The sequence below is a fragment of the Martes martes genome (genome assembly GCF_963455335.1).
Source record: "Martes martes genome assembly, chromosome: 9".
Classification (NCBI taxonomy): Eukaryota; Metazoa; Chordata; class Mammalia; order Carnivora; family Mustelidae; genus Martes; species Martes martes.
Window position 1 is genome coordinate 100,860,016 of NC_137896.1, and position 17,600 is coordinate 100,877,615.

The 17,600-nt window shown below is 43.0% G+C and overlaps 1 protein-coding gene across 1 annotated transcript in view; it reads right to left on the reverse strand.

Moving 5' to 3' along the window:
• Positions 1–8,825, reverse strand: part of EIF2AK3 (eukaryotic translation initiation factor 2 alpha kinase 3) — a 67,949-nt gene extending 59,124 nt beyond the window's left edge. Inside the window, exon 1 of the mRNA XM_080812660.1 lies at positions 8,303–8,825. Within this exon, the coding sequence (XP_080668786.1) occupies positions 8,303–8,610 (308 nt within the window). The 5' untranslated portion in view covers positions 8,611–8,825. The remainder of the gene's footprint in view (positions 1–8,302) is intronic.
• Between the last annotated feature and the right edge of the window lie 8,775 nt (positions 8,826–17,600).

Genomic DNA, 17,600 nt, shown 5'->3' on the forward strand with positions numbered 1-17,600 from the left:
AAGGTAGTTTTAGATTTTGTACTATAAAGAATAAGTAACAAATTTGAGTAACAAAAGAAATACAAACATGGGGCAGGAACAATTAAGTATATTATTCTCTTAACTGCTTTCAATACTTAATGTAATCTGCTTCTTAGATTTGAATGGGGTATCTTTAATTTTTTTAACCCTCTTGATGGGAATAAGAGTAAATCCCCTACAACTCCGTCAGGCATTAAAACAAACAAACAAACAAACAAACAAAAAACCCTTCACTTTCTCATCTGCTACAAGCTAGCCATAATATTCAGTGTGGGCTCCTTCCCAAGCATGTCTCTGGAAGGAAGTACCCCTTCTGCTGTGGCTGAAATTGAGCAGCATGACAGGGCGTAAAAGATGCTACGATTTAGACTACTATGTCTAATCACATTCTAAGAGAGAGATGCTCATGGACATACTACCGACTGAGAAAAGCATCAAGTAGACAGATAATGCTGAATGCAGGGATAAACAGAGGACAGCAGTGAGTGTTCAAAACAAACATCAATCAGAGAAGAAAAATGAACCCCACTCCCCAAATAGGGAGAATAAAAGGCCATTTTATATCCCCACAATCCATTTGCTCCATTTTCAGGTTTCTATGAACAAGATAAAAGCCCTTAACATATTCAAGAATTGAAGGGACTGCAGAGGCAGCATTTCCCGTGGAGAAAACTGGAGCTCTGAAATCAGACCAGTGTTCACATCCCCATGACTCTGCACTTGTTCTGCTCACAGCTTCATTCCACCTGCTTTCTCACAGGTGAGATCTGACTACTTCCCTGGGTCAGCGTAACTCAAACTTGCCTGATCATAAAAATTATCTGGGGTGCTTGTTAAAAGCCAGTAAACATTCCTGGGTCCCATCCCCAGGCGGGGCTTGGGAGCCAGAGCTTGACAAGTACCCAAGCTGAGTCTTTCTATAAGACTGGCTTGGCTGATACTGACTTACCTCAAAGGGCTGTTTCCTTAGAGTAAAAAAATAATCTATTACCTGGATGAAGAAGGCCTATTGGCCAACTCTGCCAATAAATTCTTTAGAAACTTCTATCTCTCCCTTACACCTTGCTCTAGTTTACAAAGGCATTTGTTTGGATGATTCAACAGCAAGCACTGTTCTCTTACGCATGACCCAATTCTTCGAAGCTATTCTCAAGGTTTTCAACAAACTCCTCCTGCCAGATCCATTCTCCTCATCAAATCTGTCTGCAGCAGCAGCTGAAAAAGTGCCGGCCTCCTTATTCTAGACCTTCTCCTTACCCCGGCTTCTACAAGGCCATTTCCCTTCATCCCATCATTCCTAGCGCTCTCAAACTCCAGGAAGCAGGCCATGGAATTCCGGCTTTAGACACTGCCCACAGCTTTGACTTCACCTGTAACATGACAGCTCTCAAACCTATACGGTGTTTACAGTCCATCGACTCTCTCCTCGCTTTAGTTCTGCATTTTCAGCAGGGCATGCTTGTTACCCCACAATGTGTTCAGATGAATCTCCACTCCTACATTGTTCTCCAATGTCACTTAACATTTACATCAGACAACAAGTCTACCTTCTCCCTCATGCTCTACATTTAAACAACAGTCAGCTACTATTGGTTCTATTTCTGAAGCTTTTGAATCTTTTCCTTCTTCTTCATTACCACTGCCTTCGCCCTAGAACTGATTCCCACTTCTCATCAGAACACCTTCAAAAGCCTTTCTGGCATCTTTTCCTGCCTCAGGTCTCTGTCCCCTCTGCAATTCCAACATTTTGTTTCTATAATAGAAATCCGATAAACTTCTGAAGCTTCCTGTGCTCACAGAATAAAGGCCACACTGCTTGGTATAGCACACAGAGCCTTTCATAATCAGGCAAAATCCCCTACCCCACTGCCACACACACACACACACACACGTTTCTTAAATTTTCAACAAAGTTCCTTTTTAGTTTATCCTTTATCTCACATCTTAAACAATTTCATTTTGACCAATAAACATTATTTCTAATGAACTCCCCCATTTCTAGAGGAAATATTTAAGTACCAATCAAAATACTGAAGATTTCTGAGAAGACATAGCTAAGATTACTATATTAAGTTTGATACAATTCTAGTTCAAAGCCAAGAAACTTGACTGTTTAATTAGCCTTCTCCTCACTGGATATCCAATTCCGTTCAGTTATTTAAAAATACTGACAATCTCATGGATCCCCATTTGTACCTTTGCAGATCCCATAGATGTCCAGGAGCCCTGGCTTGGAAATCACTGCTCTGGGCTCTGCTGCCTAGACTGGCCTTGACACTTGACATTCAAGGACTCACTCACTTGATATTTCCATTGTCTTTACTCTCAAACTACTCCTATGTCACTCACTATCCATTCTCGTGTAGTTAATTCTTTAACACAATGATCTCCCTGTCAGACTTAGGGCTCAAGGGCTAGCTCAGCGGTCCATTTATCTACTCAGGGCACCAAAGAGTGCCTAGTCCCTAAATGAAATGCAATAAATGTTTGTTGAATGAAAATGAAACATCTTAGTAGGGCAGACACTATGATACATATAAAACAAAAACAAGACAGAAGCTGAGAAAGATGTGAAAAGATGTGACTTGCCTCAAGTCATGCACCAAATAAGAGGTTGTAGACAGAAGCATGAATTTAGGTTTTTAAACCTCTATCATTCTGTTAACAGTAAGTTTTCATTAAGTAGCGACTACTATATTACTATAATGTGCAGCTTTTATTCATTCTCATCAAGAAGCCATTTATCCTGTTACTGCTCTGATTTACCCTCAACCGAGCAGAAATGACCTTATGCCACTAAAGATCCTGTTTTAAAAAAACTGTTTGCTCTGACTTAAGTCACCCAGAATACCTGCCTATTTACAATTAAGTTTATCAGAGTCTGAGAAGTAGATGCTGAACTCTTTGATACAATAATTCTAAAGGAGGCTTACTACTTGTAAAAATTTCCCATGTGAAAGAGAAGCAGGTGACAGGAGAACATTACAGTGAGTGAATAGTTTCTACATTAACAACTGCTTATTTTTAAATTGCACATTTTCTTTCTTTGGAGAGAGGAGGAGAGGGAAAAAAGCTCTAAAAATTAAAAATGTGATTTGGTGGGACACCTGGGTGGCTCAGTTGGTTAAGGGGCTGCCTTCGGCTCGGGTCATGATCCTGGCGTCCTGGGATCGAGTCCCACATCGGGCTCCTTGCTCGGCGGGGAGCCTGCTTCTCCCTCTGCCTCTGCCTACCACTCTGTCTGCCTGTGCTCGCTCACTCTCTCTCTAACAAATAAATAAATTAAAAAAAATTTTAAAAAAATGTGATTTGGTTAAACCTGCTTTTTGATAGATGTAGCCAAGAATCCTCCATCTAAACACATGCTGTTAGTCAAGAAAGCATATGTTCTTGTTCAAAAACAAACTAGTACTAATTGGACTGTACTTCTCAGTCCTCACCTACTAAGTAAATCTTCAAATCAAACTTCCTTTATTTAAAAGTATCACAAGACTAGCCCTGCCCCAAATCAAAACAAACATGTCAAATACTACCAAACAGACTGTGTAACTTTGACCTATCAGCTATACCTTAAAGAAATACCATTTAAGTTTTCAATGTTATAGACAACCTGAGCAACATATATTCTTTCTCTATCAGATTAAAACAATTTTGGACACACATTTTCAACTTTGTTCTAGGAAAGATTTTTAATCAAAATGGTCATTTACAAACAGAACAGTGTGAAAAAATAAAGAACAAAGTTAACCACCCCCACATTTAGTTCTGTAACTTACAAGTTCTCCTCTCTGTATTTTAAAATATTTTGTTGCAAAAATGTTCAGTAGCTTCTCTCTCACAAAAAGAGGAAAAAAATCAGATGGGAGTTCTCTGGCAGTATTTAAAAAGTGAAGAGGTGTGTTGGAGCTACAGCTCACAGCAGCTGATGAAGACCAAATCCCTTTCTGCAAAATGCCTAGAGTGTAAAGGCTTCAGAGTTCAAATAAAGAAAAGAGTCTCCTCAGTCCTCTCACATATCATATCTAGAGCCCAGGTGTCAATAAAGCTAAAAAGACAACTGTAGACAGGAAGGATAATTCATTACTTGCCTCAATGTTTATTTTGGCTTACAAATTGCCTCGAAAGTTATGCATAAGTTCTTCTTTTTTTTTTTAATTAATTTTTTGAAAGATTTTACTTATTTATTTGACAGAGATCACAAGTCGGCAGAGAGGCAGGCGGGGGTGGGGTGGGGAAGCAGACTCCCTGCTGAGCAGAGAGCCCAAGGGTGCTGATGTGGGGCTTGATCCCAGGACCTTGATCACAACCTGAGCCAAAGGCAGAGGCTTAACCCACTGAGTCACTCAGGCGCCCCTTGATTCTTCTTTAAATGTGATTTCTAGTTAACTTTAAAAGTTGGGGTCAGAAAAGTGAGCAGTACTGGGACCCGATGACTGAGTTCTCTTTCAACACTGTATGCTGAGATTCTATTATTCAATGGGTATATTAGCTTTAAAAAAAAAAAAAAGCCTAATTATGAATCTGAAAATCTGAGGATGACCAGATTTCGTACCACGACTCACAGCCGATCAGTTTGTGAAAGGATAAACAGGAGAGAGAAATAAATGAAATCATCTTACATTTGCAAAACATTTTCATGTTATCTCATTAAATACAAAGAATTCAGTTCACAGATGACAAATTAAAGAAACACCACAGATTAACATTAAATTTAGTAATACTGTTGTTAGAGGGGAATTAGAAGGGGGGTGGGGGGAGGTAGAAATAGGTTACAAAATTAGTGTGACAGTTAAGATAAAATTAGTTCTTTACAACTCCTGAGGTCATCAGAGGCAGTCAGTATGAAGACGCCCATCCCATCCCCAAAACCCCAAGTAACACTTAGCAATTTGCTGGTCTGCGTTGGAGTCAGGAAACAGGGAATTCGTAACTATGCCAATGTGCACAAAATCTAGCAGTGAGGCGAGACTGCAACTTTCTTCCCAGCTTTCCTTAGGGAGCATCCCATTTAAATTTAACTAAATGTAACGTTCAACAGAAGCACTGACAAGGCCGCTATCAGAAAAAACAAGTTTACTTTGGCTACTTTTTAAAGAAAAAAATGTTTATTCACTCATTCCCATGCTCTTGAGATGTAGAGAAAAGAAGTTAGGCTAAAACCAATGAAAACTCCATCAAGGGAAGAAAAATGAACCAGAAAGTCTATATTGCTTCCTGGGCATCAAAAGACAACACGCAAAAAGAGCAACCTTAATTCCTCACCTCCCTCTTTTTAAAACAGTTTTGCAAGTACCATAGTTCTTCACAGCCGTTTGTGAGAAATGCTTGGTTAATTCATGTCTGTTCCCCTAATCCTCTTCCTTTAAACAAACAGGACATTGGTCTGTTATTATGGAACACTGACAGTCTCTGGTTTTTCACTTTTTTAAAGAGCACTTAGGAAGAAGTTTTATAAACTTTGCATATTGATCTTTTGTTGATACTATCAATGGACTTATCCAAGGCTTCTCAAACTTTCCACACTATCTCAAGCTATCAGGCACACCCCTAAACACGGGCCTATCTCTTCTTAGAGAATTCTGTTAGCAGAAGATCATTTACGCTCTGCCAGGCCCAACTCTTCTATTTTCACTCTCATTTCTGAAGAGGAAGTGGTCCTCCTGCTTGCCAAGGAGATCCTCTTCAACTACCTCCACTCCCTCCTCCATTCCTTTCTTTTTCAACGTGTCTATGCAGGCTCTTTCCTCTGAATGTATACACTTGTCTGCTGTCAGGCTGAATAGGGCCGGAAGGAGGAAGTGGGGCTTTAGAAGGAAGAATCCTTACCATCTTACAAATCTGAGGGCTCTCTGCTGCTTGACTTGAATTCTTACGTATGCTCACCACCAAATCCCTCCTCATTCTTCTCAGCCCTCACCCAACACCTCCAATCCAGCCAGCTGGATTTCTGTCTCCTCTGCTGGCTCATCTTCTCTAAAATATAAGGCATTCATTAAGGTCTCATCATGAGCCTCCTCTTTCTCACACCTTCACCTCTTTACCCTGATCCCCCTCCAACTACAGTCACAGTCGGTCTCTTCTACCTGCCTCCCAAATCTCTCCCTCTGGGTGGCCTGCCTGTACCTTCAAGTCACCATGTCCAACAACGAGCCCTTGACCTTGTCTTTCCTGCTCTCCTCAATCTCCCCACTTTCCCGTGTGTGCTCCCATCTTCTGACCATCCCATCTCAATCTGTGGATGGGGGTGTCACCGAGGAGGAATCAGTTCATTTGCCAAGAACCAAGATTCTGCCTCAAATCTTTCAAATCTCTCCTGTCTGTTCTAGACCCACTTAACAACAAACTGTAGTCAGACCTCACATTCAAAATACCCTACACAACACTTCTCAAACAATAACTCTCAAACTGTCATGTGCCTGGGAATCATCTGGTAATCCTGTCAAAATGCATATACTCCTTCAGTGGATCTGGGGTACGCCGGCTTCTGATTTCTGGGTGATGACAATGCTACTGGTGTTAAGTCGACACATACGATCTGGTCCTAACCTATTGCTCTAGTTTCATCTTCCACAACTCGCTGCCCAGCACACATGTGCATGTCTGTATCTCCCTCATATACACAGAGCACACACATGCACGCACACACAGAGGAATACAAACAAAAATGTTCCCTAAACATACTTTCCAGCTTCTGTGCCTCTCTTGCTGTTTCTTCAAGTCCAGTGTCTGCTCATTATGACCCTACTCAACATTTCACAAACCAACTCACTCTGCCACAGCCTTCTCTTACCTTTTTACCTACTTTACCGCAGACCCCACCCACGGAACACCACAAAAACCTTGGGACAGTCAGGGCACTTCATTTGCATTGCTTCTGCTCTGTCCTGTCCTTATGGGTCTCTTCATTCAATCCTCACTGCTAGGCAACACCTTCCTCCTGGAAGACAGGGACGGTCTGCCTAACCTTTGTTAACCCTGGGGCATCTTGTGGGTTGTACTGCCAGTAAGTTCCTGTGGCGGGTGGGTCTGTATTCCAAGAAAAATGAAACATCTCACTTTACTTCATGTAAGGTACTTTGAGTAGGGGCTTCAGACACTTAAGATAAACAAAAACATTCTTCCAGGAAAGTTAATCCCTTAGAAAAATCTATGAAAATATTGTCAAATATGTGCTACTTAAAGGAAAAAAAAAATCTACACATAAGCATTCATACAGTGCCTAGAAAATTTTGGTACTTATCCAATTTTAGTAGTCTCCAGGTATATAGATCAAGGTTCTGATATTTAACTGAAAATCAAATCTAACTTGTTGGGATCTAGTAATTGCTACATTATAAGCTTACAATACGTTCTAATCCAGATTCTAGCCCTCTCTGGTTTAATTTACCAAATGCTCCTTCGATCCCCCCATTTGTTAGATAGGACATCACTTTCTCCCCAGTTGTGCTGAGATCAACTGCCTGCAAAATACTTTACCATTAAAAATACCTTACATTTGTGTCCAGATTTTGAAAAGTGTTTAAAAACACGTACCTTGCAGTAACATTTTAAGGAGGCTAAGCAAATTAACCAAGACAACCCTATTTTAAATGTCTAGGTACCTTAAACTCCCTAAATATCAAAGAACTGCCAAAATTCAAGACCTACCAGCAGCTCTTAAACTTCAACTTGCAGATTCCAGGTTCTTGCCCCAAGAAAGTCTAATTCAGTACCACTGGTGTGGGGCCTAAAACACTGTACAGTAAACCAGCACCCCCAGGCGATTCTGATGCAGATGTTCTGCAGATCTCAGTTCGAGAAATACTGACCTCACCCTCGGTCCAGGGGCCACTACAGGGTTGAAAGGTTGAAATGGAAATGTAGAAATGTCATAGTAAAGTCCCTTTCCCAAACTGATGTCAACCCAGCAGAGATACGGAATGACTCATGGAAGAAGGAAAAGGGGAGGGAGTCCTTGCAACACGAATAAAGTTCGAAAACAAAAAAAGAGGGAAAGTGACGTTTCTTTCCCACCTTTGCGCTCCATTCTCTGAGCATCCATCCTCCAGACACCTTTGATGATGTGCTTTTGCCTGCGAGCAAGGACGGGAGAAAAGGCCCGTCGCTGGCCCGGGGGATGGGAACGCGGCCCCGCGCTTGCTCCCGGGTCACCAGCTGTCCATCCTCTGGGAGAGACCACAGCCGAGGGGGGACCCCGAACCCCAGATCCTCCGCGGCACACGTGCCGTAAACAAGTGGCTTCCCGGGAAGCCGGCCCCGGCTCTCAGCCTGCGCCCCTCACCTGCCGCGCGGTTGTAGCTCGGCCTCGTCGTCGGGTTCCGGATCCCGCGGCTCCTGCTCCACAGCGGCCGCCTGCACAGCTTCCGCGTCCTCCACGGTCACTTCGGCCGTAGCCACGGCCCCGGCCGCCGGCACCCGCGCTGCAGAAGTGGGAGCGGCCGCTGCCCCCAGGCCGAACGCCGTCTCCGCCTTCTGTGCGGGTAGGTCGGGGGCGCGCCCCGCGGCCACCGCGCCCGCAGCCAGTCCCAGCAGCAGCAGCAGCCGCAGCAGCGCCCGCGCGAGCGGCCCCAGGCGGGTGGCGCGCTCCATCAGCGTCCCGCCCCGCGTGCGGGCATGGAGGTGCAGCCGCCCGCGCCTGCCCCTCTCGCTGCTGGAAGCGCCTGACCAGGACGAGGACGCTCTGGGCACCCTGCCGCCGCCCCGACGGCCTGGACAGCTGAGCGGAGTTCCACCGGCCACGTCTTAGCCCGGCCTCCGCCACCGCCACCTGAGTGACAGCCTCGCTCAGTCATCGCCCATTGAACAAACTTTCCGCGCGTCTCCCCCTTGATTGGCCGCGGCCACCGTCACTCTGGATTCCTAGGCTGGTCCTTCTTGGAGAAGGTGGGCTTTCCCCGGATGTCAACATCACGCCTGCCAATCAAATCGTATTGCCGTCTCCCGAGGTTCGGCCCTCTTCCGGACGCGGTTACCAATGAGAATCGCCCCTCCCCACAATCCCCTCTCCTGATTGGTAGGCTCCGCAGCCCGAATTACATTTCCCCGGAGAAGATTGGTCATCGCTGCGGTTGGCCTCGCCCCTCAAAAATGAGGCGCTAGAGAAGACTCGAAGATCACTGGTAGAAGTGGATGCCCCTCCAAAGGTCTGAGGTAACTTCTTCTTGATTGGTTGGAAGAGGCACTTAATACGTGGCCGATTCTGACTGTGGAAGTGGATGGTCCCAAGTGAAAGCGAGAGTAGGAGGGGAGTCCCTGGTGGCCGGGAGGCGGCCGACCTTAAAGGAGCTGCCACTGTGGTTCTTCTAAAGCCTGCTCTGTTTGGAAAGGGAAAAGCGAAGCAGGAAAAATAAGTGACGGTCCGGGAGGTGTGGTCCCCAGAAGTGGAAGAGACAGGGCGGGCTCAGGAGAGTATCCTGCGTGTGGCCACGCTGGGGCTGAAATTGCAGCCTGCTAGAGATGTCGGGGGCCCACGAAGGATGCAGTGTACCTGACACGCCCCCTTCCTCGTTATAAAGGGGAAGGGGCCTAGGCCCAGTGCATTGCCCTCCCTGGTCTAAAGTCACACGCCTAGTGCTTATGGCTCCGCGACTTTATCGAGACTTCCGACCCTGGTCTGGCATGCTTTGCGCCTCACTACAGGGCTCTGACGAAGGCAAGATCAAACTGCAAAAGGCCAAACTGCAGAAAATGTGAATGTTCAACTAAGGCATTGGAACTTTTCATACAGCAGTTAGAGACCCTGAAAAATTTTGAGATGAATGAAGCGGCAAAATCCGTCCATCGGCAGTGTGTTCAAAAGAATAACACCAAAGATGAGGAAGCTAGCTGGGAGGCCATTGCCTCATCAAAACTGAAGATTTTTTTTAGAAGACACTGACGTACAAACAGGCTCTGATCTCCTCCTCCGAAAGCAAAACAAACAAAAAGCCCCACTTCCTCCTGCACATCCTACCACATCTCCCTTCTCTTCAGAACAGCAAAACTCTCCAGTGTTCTAAACTCACTGTTGTCGATGCTTCTTCTCTCCCTCTCAAGCACACTACAGTCGGGCTTTCAAGCTCACACTTCGGCCAAAACTGCTCTCACTGAGGCCACCACTGCTGAAAAGACAATTCTGTTGTCATCTTTTCAGCTATATTTAACCCAGTAACTCAGTCTTCCCTGTGAAAACACTTTTTTCCCTGGTTTTCCTGCCCCATGGGCCAGGTCATAACCTTCATTAGGCATCATTTTAACTGAATTACCTTAAAGGTTATCTACAAATACAGTTACATTCAGAGGTACTGGGGCGGGGGGTGGTTAAGGACTTCATAGGACTTTGGAAATGGGGGAGGGGTACACAGTTCAGCCTCTAACAACCAGATATTTTCACTTCTTTCAAGGCTCTTTCACATTCCCAGTGAAGCCTCTCCTGACTACCCCCCCTTTTTTTTTTAAAAGATTTTATGTATTTATTTGACAGAGATCACAAGTAGGCACAGAGGCAGGAAGAGAGAGAGGAGGAAGCAGGCTCCCCGTTGAGCAGAGACCCCCAATATGGGGCTCAATCCCAGGACCCGGAGATCATGACCTGAGCTGAAGGCAGAGGCTTTAACCCACTGAGCCACCCAGGTGCCGCCTGACTACCCTTTTTAAAACTGAAACATGTCCTACATGTCACTTCTTAATTCATTCAACAGGACAGAAGGGAAGGAGACAAATGGAAGGGAAGATTGTAGTTGCTGTAGATCGAAGGAGGTGATTAAGGAAGCAAGATTCCAGAGTATCAGGGGAAACAGAGGCATGCCTTCCATGTTGAAAGTTGAAGAAGTTCGCCTAAAGAATAACTTACTTTTTTTTTTTTTAAGATTTTATTTACTTATTTGTCAGGGAGAGAGAAAGCACAAGTAGGGGGGAGCAACAGGCAGAGGGAGAGGCAAGCGAAGGAAGAAGCAGGCTCCCTGCTGAGCAAGGAGCCTGACAGGGGACTCCATCTCAGGATCCTGGGATCATGACCGAAGCCGAAGGCAGACGCCCAACCAACTGAGCCATCCAGGCGCCCCAAGAATAACTTACTTTGAAAGAAAATATAGGTGAGAGAGTTCAAACTAGCTGATGATGATTTACTCAACAAAACAGAAAATAAGATTTTCTGCCAAAGTGATATTTAATGGATAATATAAGAAAGGTGTCAAAAAAATTAATAGGAGCCAAAAAATGATTGTTGACTATTCGTAATAGTCCATTTGAAATTAGCTAGTGTGTATGTGTTAATGAACCTAGTCTTCATGTTTTTTTAACTTTTTCCAAAAAAATGATCATGGCATGAACAGTAATCTGAGCTAATGAATTAGGAGCCTGCTTGTCACCTGCAATCGATGTGGAAGTTGTGTTCATTTATTTATTTATTACCACTTAGCAAGTACCATATGAATAAGGATGTGAACAAAAGAGGCATGGTCCCTGCCCTTCTGAAGCTTAACATTTCCTCTAGTTAAGGAGACTGACACTGTTTTAATAATTACATACATATTTATATTATGAAAACAAAATAAATGCCATGAGGAAAAGGCACAGGCAGAAGAGTTCGGTGGTGGAAAATGCCAGTAAGGACAATCAAGGTTTATACTCTGAAAAAAACATGCGAATATTTCCATTTTGGAAAAAGAAGAGTCATAATCATGAGTCATGGTCAGCTGACTAGGAAAATAACTTGAAAGGGGGAAGAGAGAACCTGCCAGTTTGGAGACAACATGAAGAGTCATGGTGGCTGCATGGGAGCCATGGACTATGAGTGTGAGTTCCTCAGGGAAATTTAAGAGTAGTTGGAACCAGGTAGGATAGCTGATCAATGAGCCTGAGCTGGGAAAAGAAGTTGGTGCTTAGGTATCTGAGCCAGTGTTGCCACGGTTAGAACTGAGATTCTAAAACTGAGCATTGGTCTGGAAGTAAGCAAAAGAGGTCAGTGATTTCAAATCATAAGCCTCAGTCTATTAGCAGAGAAAGTCTATACCTGGTGCTGTCTGAATTTGCTCTCTGTCAAAAGAGCTTTCCTTAAAGCCCCAGTAAGGGACTTCTGCTTACCTTTCATAGGCCAAGACCATGCCAAATAGTCATCTGGAGCTAAAACGGAAGGATACTGCCACTCTGAACAAAACTAGGGTTCTGCTGGTGAGGATGAGGGAAAGAATTTGTAATCCACACTATGGCAGTTTAATACATGTACTTGTAGAAAGTGCCTGCCTGAATAAGTTTCAACAGAGGTACACACCAGACAAGGTAACAGAACATTCCCACCATGCTTGAGAGCTTCCTTGTATCTCCTCACAGGTCCTTCTTCCACCCCAGGCCCAGGTAGTCACTGATCTGTCTTCTGTCACAATAGATTTTCTAGAGTTTTTAATGTAATTGTACAGTTATACACTTTGTGTCTGGTTTCTTTCACTTCATATAATGTTTTAAAAATCGTGGGGCACCTGGGTGGCTCAGTGGGTTAAAGCCTCTGCCTTCGGTTCTGGTCATGATCCCAGGGTCCTGGGATCGAGCCCCGCATCGGGCTCTCTGCTCGGCGGGGAGCCTGCTTCTCCCTCTCTCTCTGCCTGCCTCTCTGCCTACTTGTGATCTCTGTCTGTCAAATAAATAAATAAAAATCTAAAAAAAAAAAAAATTAAAAAAATTAAAAAATAAAAATCGTTCATGTTCTTACGTGTAGCAACACTTTCTTCATTTTTATTGATGAATTGTATTCCATTGCTGGTTGGTATACATTGGGATATTTCCAATTTGGGACTGTCGAAGGTAAAGCTTCTATGAACCTGCATGTTCAAGTCTCTATGTAGGTGTAGATTTTTATTTCTCTTGAGTAAAGTGGAATTATTGGCTCACGTAGTTGATGTATGTTAACTTTATATGAATCTGTCAAGCAGTATTTGTGTTCTTCCTAGATCAGTCAATCCCCACGTGAAGGGTGTGAGAGTATAAATTTCTGTTGTTTTAAGCCTTGCATTTGGGGATGGTTTCTTTCTTTCTTTTTTTTTTTTAAAGATTTTATTTATTTATTTGACAGAGAGAGAGAGAGAGAGAGATCACAAGCTGAGCAGAGAGCCAGATGCAGGGCTCGCTTCCAGGACCCTGAGATCATGACCTGAACGGAAGGCAGAGGCTTAACCCACTGAGCCACCCAGGCGCCCTGGGGATGCTTTCTTACACAGCATTATTAAGACAATAGTCAACTGATAAAGCACTGTATGTTTCACTGTGTGCCAAACTGTTGGGTGCCTACCCGTATAAATTCTTTCCTTTGTAAATGCTTTGAATTGCAATCATAACTAAAAAAGAGATGTAACTCTCCAATAAGGCAAACTGTGTTCTAAAGTGGTTTCATTTTACACTCCTGCCAGTGGTGTCTGAAAGTTCTAGTTGTTTCATATCCCCAACAAATTTAATATTGTTAGTCTTCTAATTTTTGCTTTTCTAGTGAGTATGTGGGGGTATTTCACTGTGGTTTTGGTTTGTATTTCCGCGATGACTAATGATTTTGACCTTCCTTTGATGTGCTTGTGTAACATTTATACTTATATGGAACTCATACCCTTCACCTGGGGGGTGGGGGTCGGTCTAGACAGAACACGTCCTTTTTTTTTTTTTTGAGAGAGCGAGGAAGCGGGGAGGAGCAACGGGAGAGAGAAAGAATTTTTTTTTTTTTAAAGATTTTATTTAATTATTTATTTAGAGAGCAAGCAGGAGGAGGGGACAGGAAGAGAGGGAGAGAGAGTCTCAAGCAGGCTCTACACTCAGAGCAGAGCCTGACCGGGGGCTTGATCCCATGACCCTGAGATCATGACCTGAGCCAAAACGAAGAATTGGACACTTACCCACCTGAGCTACCCAGGCACCCACAGAACACATCTTTCATATGGCAATGGCAGAAACACAAGAAAGATGAGTGGAAGTTTATAGGGCCTCTAAAAACTGGAGTCCGAACTGCAATATTGCCACTTCTGCTCAGATTCCATTGACTAAGGCGAGCATATGACCAGGCCCAATATCAATGAAGCAAGAAAATATGTCTTGCCACTAGTGAGAGAAATTGCAAAGTCACATGACAAAGGTCATGGGTATAGGATTTCAGAGAGCAAAATTCCAATCTAGCTCAAGTGCTATGAAAGTAATCAATTGTATCTGTGCCTGAGTCTAGCATGAACAATTCGCTTCAAAGCAGTATATACAATGAGATCACTCATGGCTTTTAGAACAGCTCTTGGAAAAAAAAGGAGCAAGGGCTGGTGAGGATGTAGAGCGGTTGGAACTCTCATACATCTCATACATCTCATGGTCTGGATGTAAAATGGTAAAACTGTTTTGGAAACACTTTGGCTGCTTTTTATACAATTAGACATACACTTACCATATGACCTCACAGTCCCATTCCTAGGTTTTTACCCAAGAGAAATGAAAGCATATGTTCCCACAAAGACCTATATGTGAATGTGTATAACAGCTTTCCCCATAATTGTCCAAACTGGAAACACTGATGTCAACTAGTGAATGGAGAAGCAAATGAATGGACAGCCATGTGATGGAACACTACTTAGCAATAAAGAAGAGCACCACACATACATATTTCAAACCCCTGCTTTTATATGTCTGCTAATATCCCTGTAGCCAAAGTACACCACACAACCACATCCAAAGTGAAAGGGCAGGAAGCAGAGCCATCACAGTAAGAGGCCATGGCTATGTGGGCATGTGTATTACTACCACAGGCGAGAGAAGATTTGTGACCAGACTTTAGTTGACCACACCTGTGATGAGTATTTGTTCCCTTATCTGGGTGACTGAGTCTACAGAAATGCTTTGAGGCTTCACCAGGATGGTAACTGATAATTATCAACTTCTGAATTTACACTGTTGGGTCTAGTCCTGGATGGATATAGATGATCCTTTCTGGTGCCCTTGGAGATCTCTTTAAAAGTGGGATCCACAGGTGTGTATGCATAAATGTAGGAACAAATCCCTACATATATACCCACACATGTGCTACGTGTATGTGTGTACATGTCCAGTTCTATGTGGTTTTCCTCCAAAAGAAGTTGAATCTCAGAGATTTTCAGAGGCTAAACTCTGAAGTAGAAAAAGGATTTTTTCCTAACTGTTCCAAAAATTGCAAAGAACCCTATTTCATAATGATATTAAGATTTTACATTATGCTGAGTAATATCAGTGCCTTTTCTTCAATCTTACCTTTTTGTGATCAAATCCCTGTGGGCCTGCCAAGAACAGGAAAGCAGCCAGCATTTCCTTAAATGCATGAAGACCGTTGCACTGGAAAATTCTTACTCAAGGGCTTCATTGCCTTTATTTTCTATCCGAAGGAAAGGGAGAGGGTAGTTTTAGTCTCCCAGTTGTATGTAATTCTTCCAATTTAAGGCAAAATAGAGACATTAACCAGCACTAATTTTGGAATGCCAAGTAACTTGCTGTGTTCTCTTGGACAATCTGCTTCTTCCCGAATCTCAGTGTCTTCTGTGGTCATTTGTCCCAGACACTCTTCTGTTACTTGCCCCAGGGGCTTTCTTTGGTCCCTTACACCAGGGACTCTCTTTGGTCACTTGGTTTCATTTTTCTATAATGTTATGCCTCTTTTTTCTATAGAGAATATTTATATAACATTACATGTAAAAATATACATATAGGGACACCTGAGTGGCTCAGTCATTAAGCATCTGCCTTCGGCTCAGATCATGATCCCAGGATCTTGGGATCCAGCCCCACATTGGGCTCCTTGCTAAGTGGTCTTCCTCTCCTGCTCCCCCTGCTTATGCTCTCTCTCTCTCTCTCTCAAATAAAGAAATCTTTTAAAAAATCTAAACAACCGGGTAACAATAAGTAAAGACAAATGCAAGTATCTCTTTATATCACTAGTCATAGCTAAAATTATTTCTCTCATGGACCCACCAATATATTCTTAATGGTCAGCAAGTACAGAATAAAATATTTTAAATTTTGTGTTTCTATTTGAGTGATACTTTTTTTTTAAAGATTTATTTTATTTATTTTGGAGTGGGGGGTAGGACAGGTGGAGACAGGCGATCTCACGACCCGGAGATCATAACCTGGGCTGAAACCAAGAGCTGGATGCTTAACCGACCATGTCACCCAGGTGCCCCTGGATGATAATTTTTTAAATAAAAATTAAATATAATTATTGGCTCATCTGGCTAAACTTCTTTGACATTTCAGGCCCAAGTTTGCATCTGTGTTTATTGAATTAGCATGAATTTTAATTCTCACAAGCAACAGAGAAAAAATAAGCTGCATATTTATATATGAAAGATTCATTCCTATCAAAAAACAAAAGTCATGGTTCCTCTGAGAGCAAGTGTTCTACATGGTTCAAATAAAGAAAAGTGGTGGGAGAATCAGATCCTCACACTACACATAATTTTATGAGGCGACCAGACTGAAAACTGTATCTTAGCTGTCAATATTTGAGTAACTGCTTCCAGCTCTGATGTAAGAGCTGCTTTTAGACCAAATATCTCACTGAGAATGATGGTAAATTCGATTTAAAAAAAAAAAAAACTTTGAAGGTATCGGAAAGCAACCAAGGCATTTAGGATTTAAAGGGCTAAGAATAGGAAAGAAAGAAAATATAATGAGATCGGGGTAGCATTCTCTATCATTCCCTGCCTGAGACATTTGCTGAATTATAAGCAAAAAGTGCAGGGCCTAGAACCCAAGCAGAGAGGTGCTTCTCAGGGAGCTTTGAGGAGTCTCAGGGCTACCAGAACAAAATGTGGAGTTCAAGGCTAGCAAGAGAGCCAGGATTGGAAGTGTTCCCATCCCAGAGAAAAGAGAATTATTGAAAAGTGAGCTGATATTCCAACTCCTTTCCTCACCAAGACATTTGCTGATTCTTTAGCCATGCACCATGCAGGTAAGAGATCAGGAGCCCAAGCAGAAAGAAGCAGATAACAGGCTGATAAATGAAACAGTCTCATTGGGCTGGAGAGTCAAAAAGTGGAAGTCAAGACCCAGCAAGGAGTTGGAGCTCTGAAAAACATTTCCAGGTGAGTCTCTAGACACACTATGAAGGGAAATGAGGACAAAGTAGAAATAAATTTGCCTTAAAAAACCAGCCTTAAAATACTGTATTCCCTAATTGGATTAGGGTGACCTGCCCCTACTCTTTCTGCCAGAAGAAAGTGAAATTATCTCTGGAGAAAGAAAACATTATATAGAGCTGCTACAATTAGTCATACACAGTGTTTAGCATTTGAACAAAAGTCTACAAGTTATGTCAGTAAATAGAACCAAGTGACAGATATTCAGAAGAAAAACACAGAAATAGATCAGATCCACAGGAAACTGAGATATTGATGATATCAGACACAGGCTATAAAATAATTAATATCCTAAGTGCATTGCTTCTTCCATGTCATTTTGTGGTTGTAAATAGTTCATTTCTTTTTTAGCACTGGCTAATATTCCAAATGTCTGGATGGACCCCAGTTTGTTTATCCATTCAACCACTGCAGGACATCTTGGTTGTTTCCTGGTTTTGGCAATCATGAATATAGCTGCTATTAACACCCATG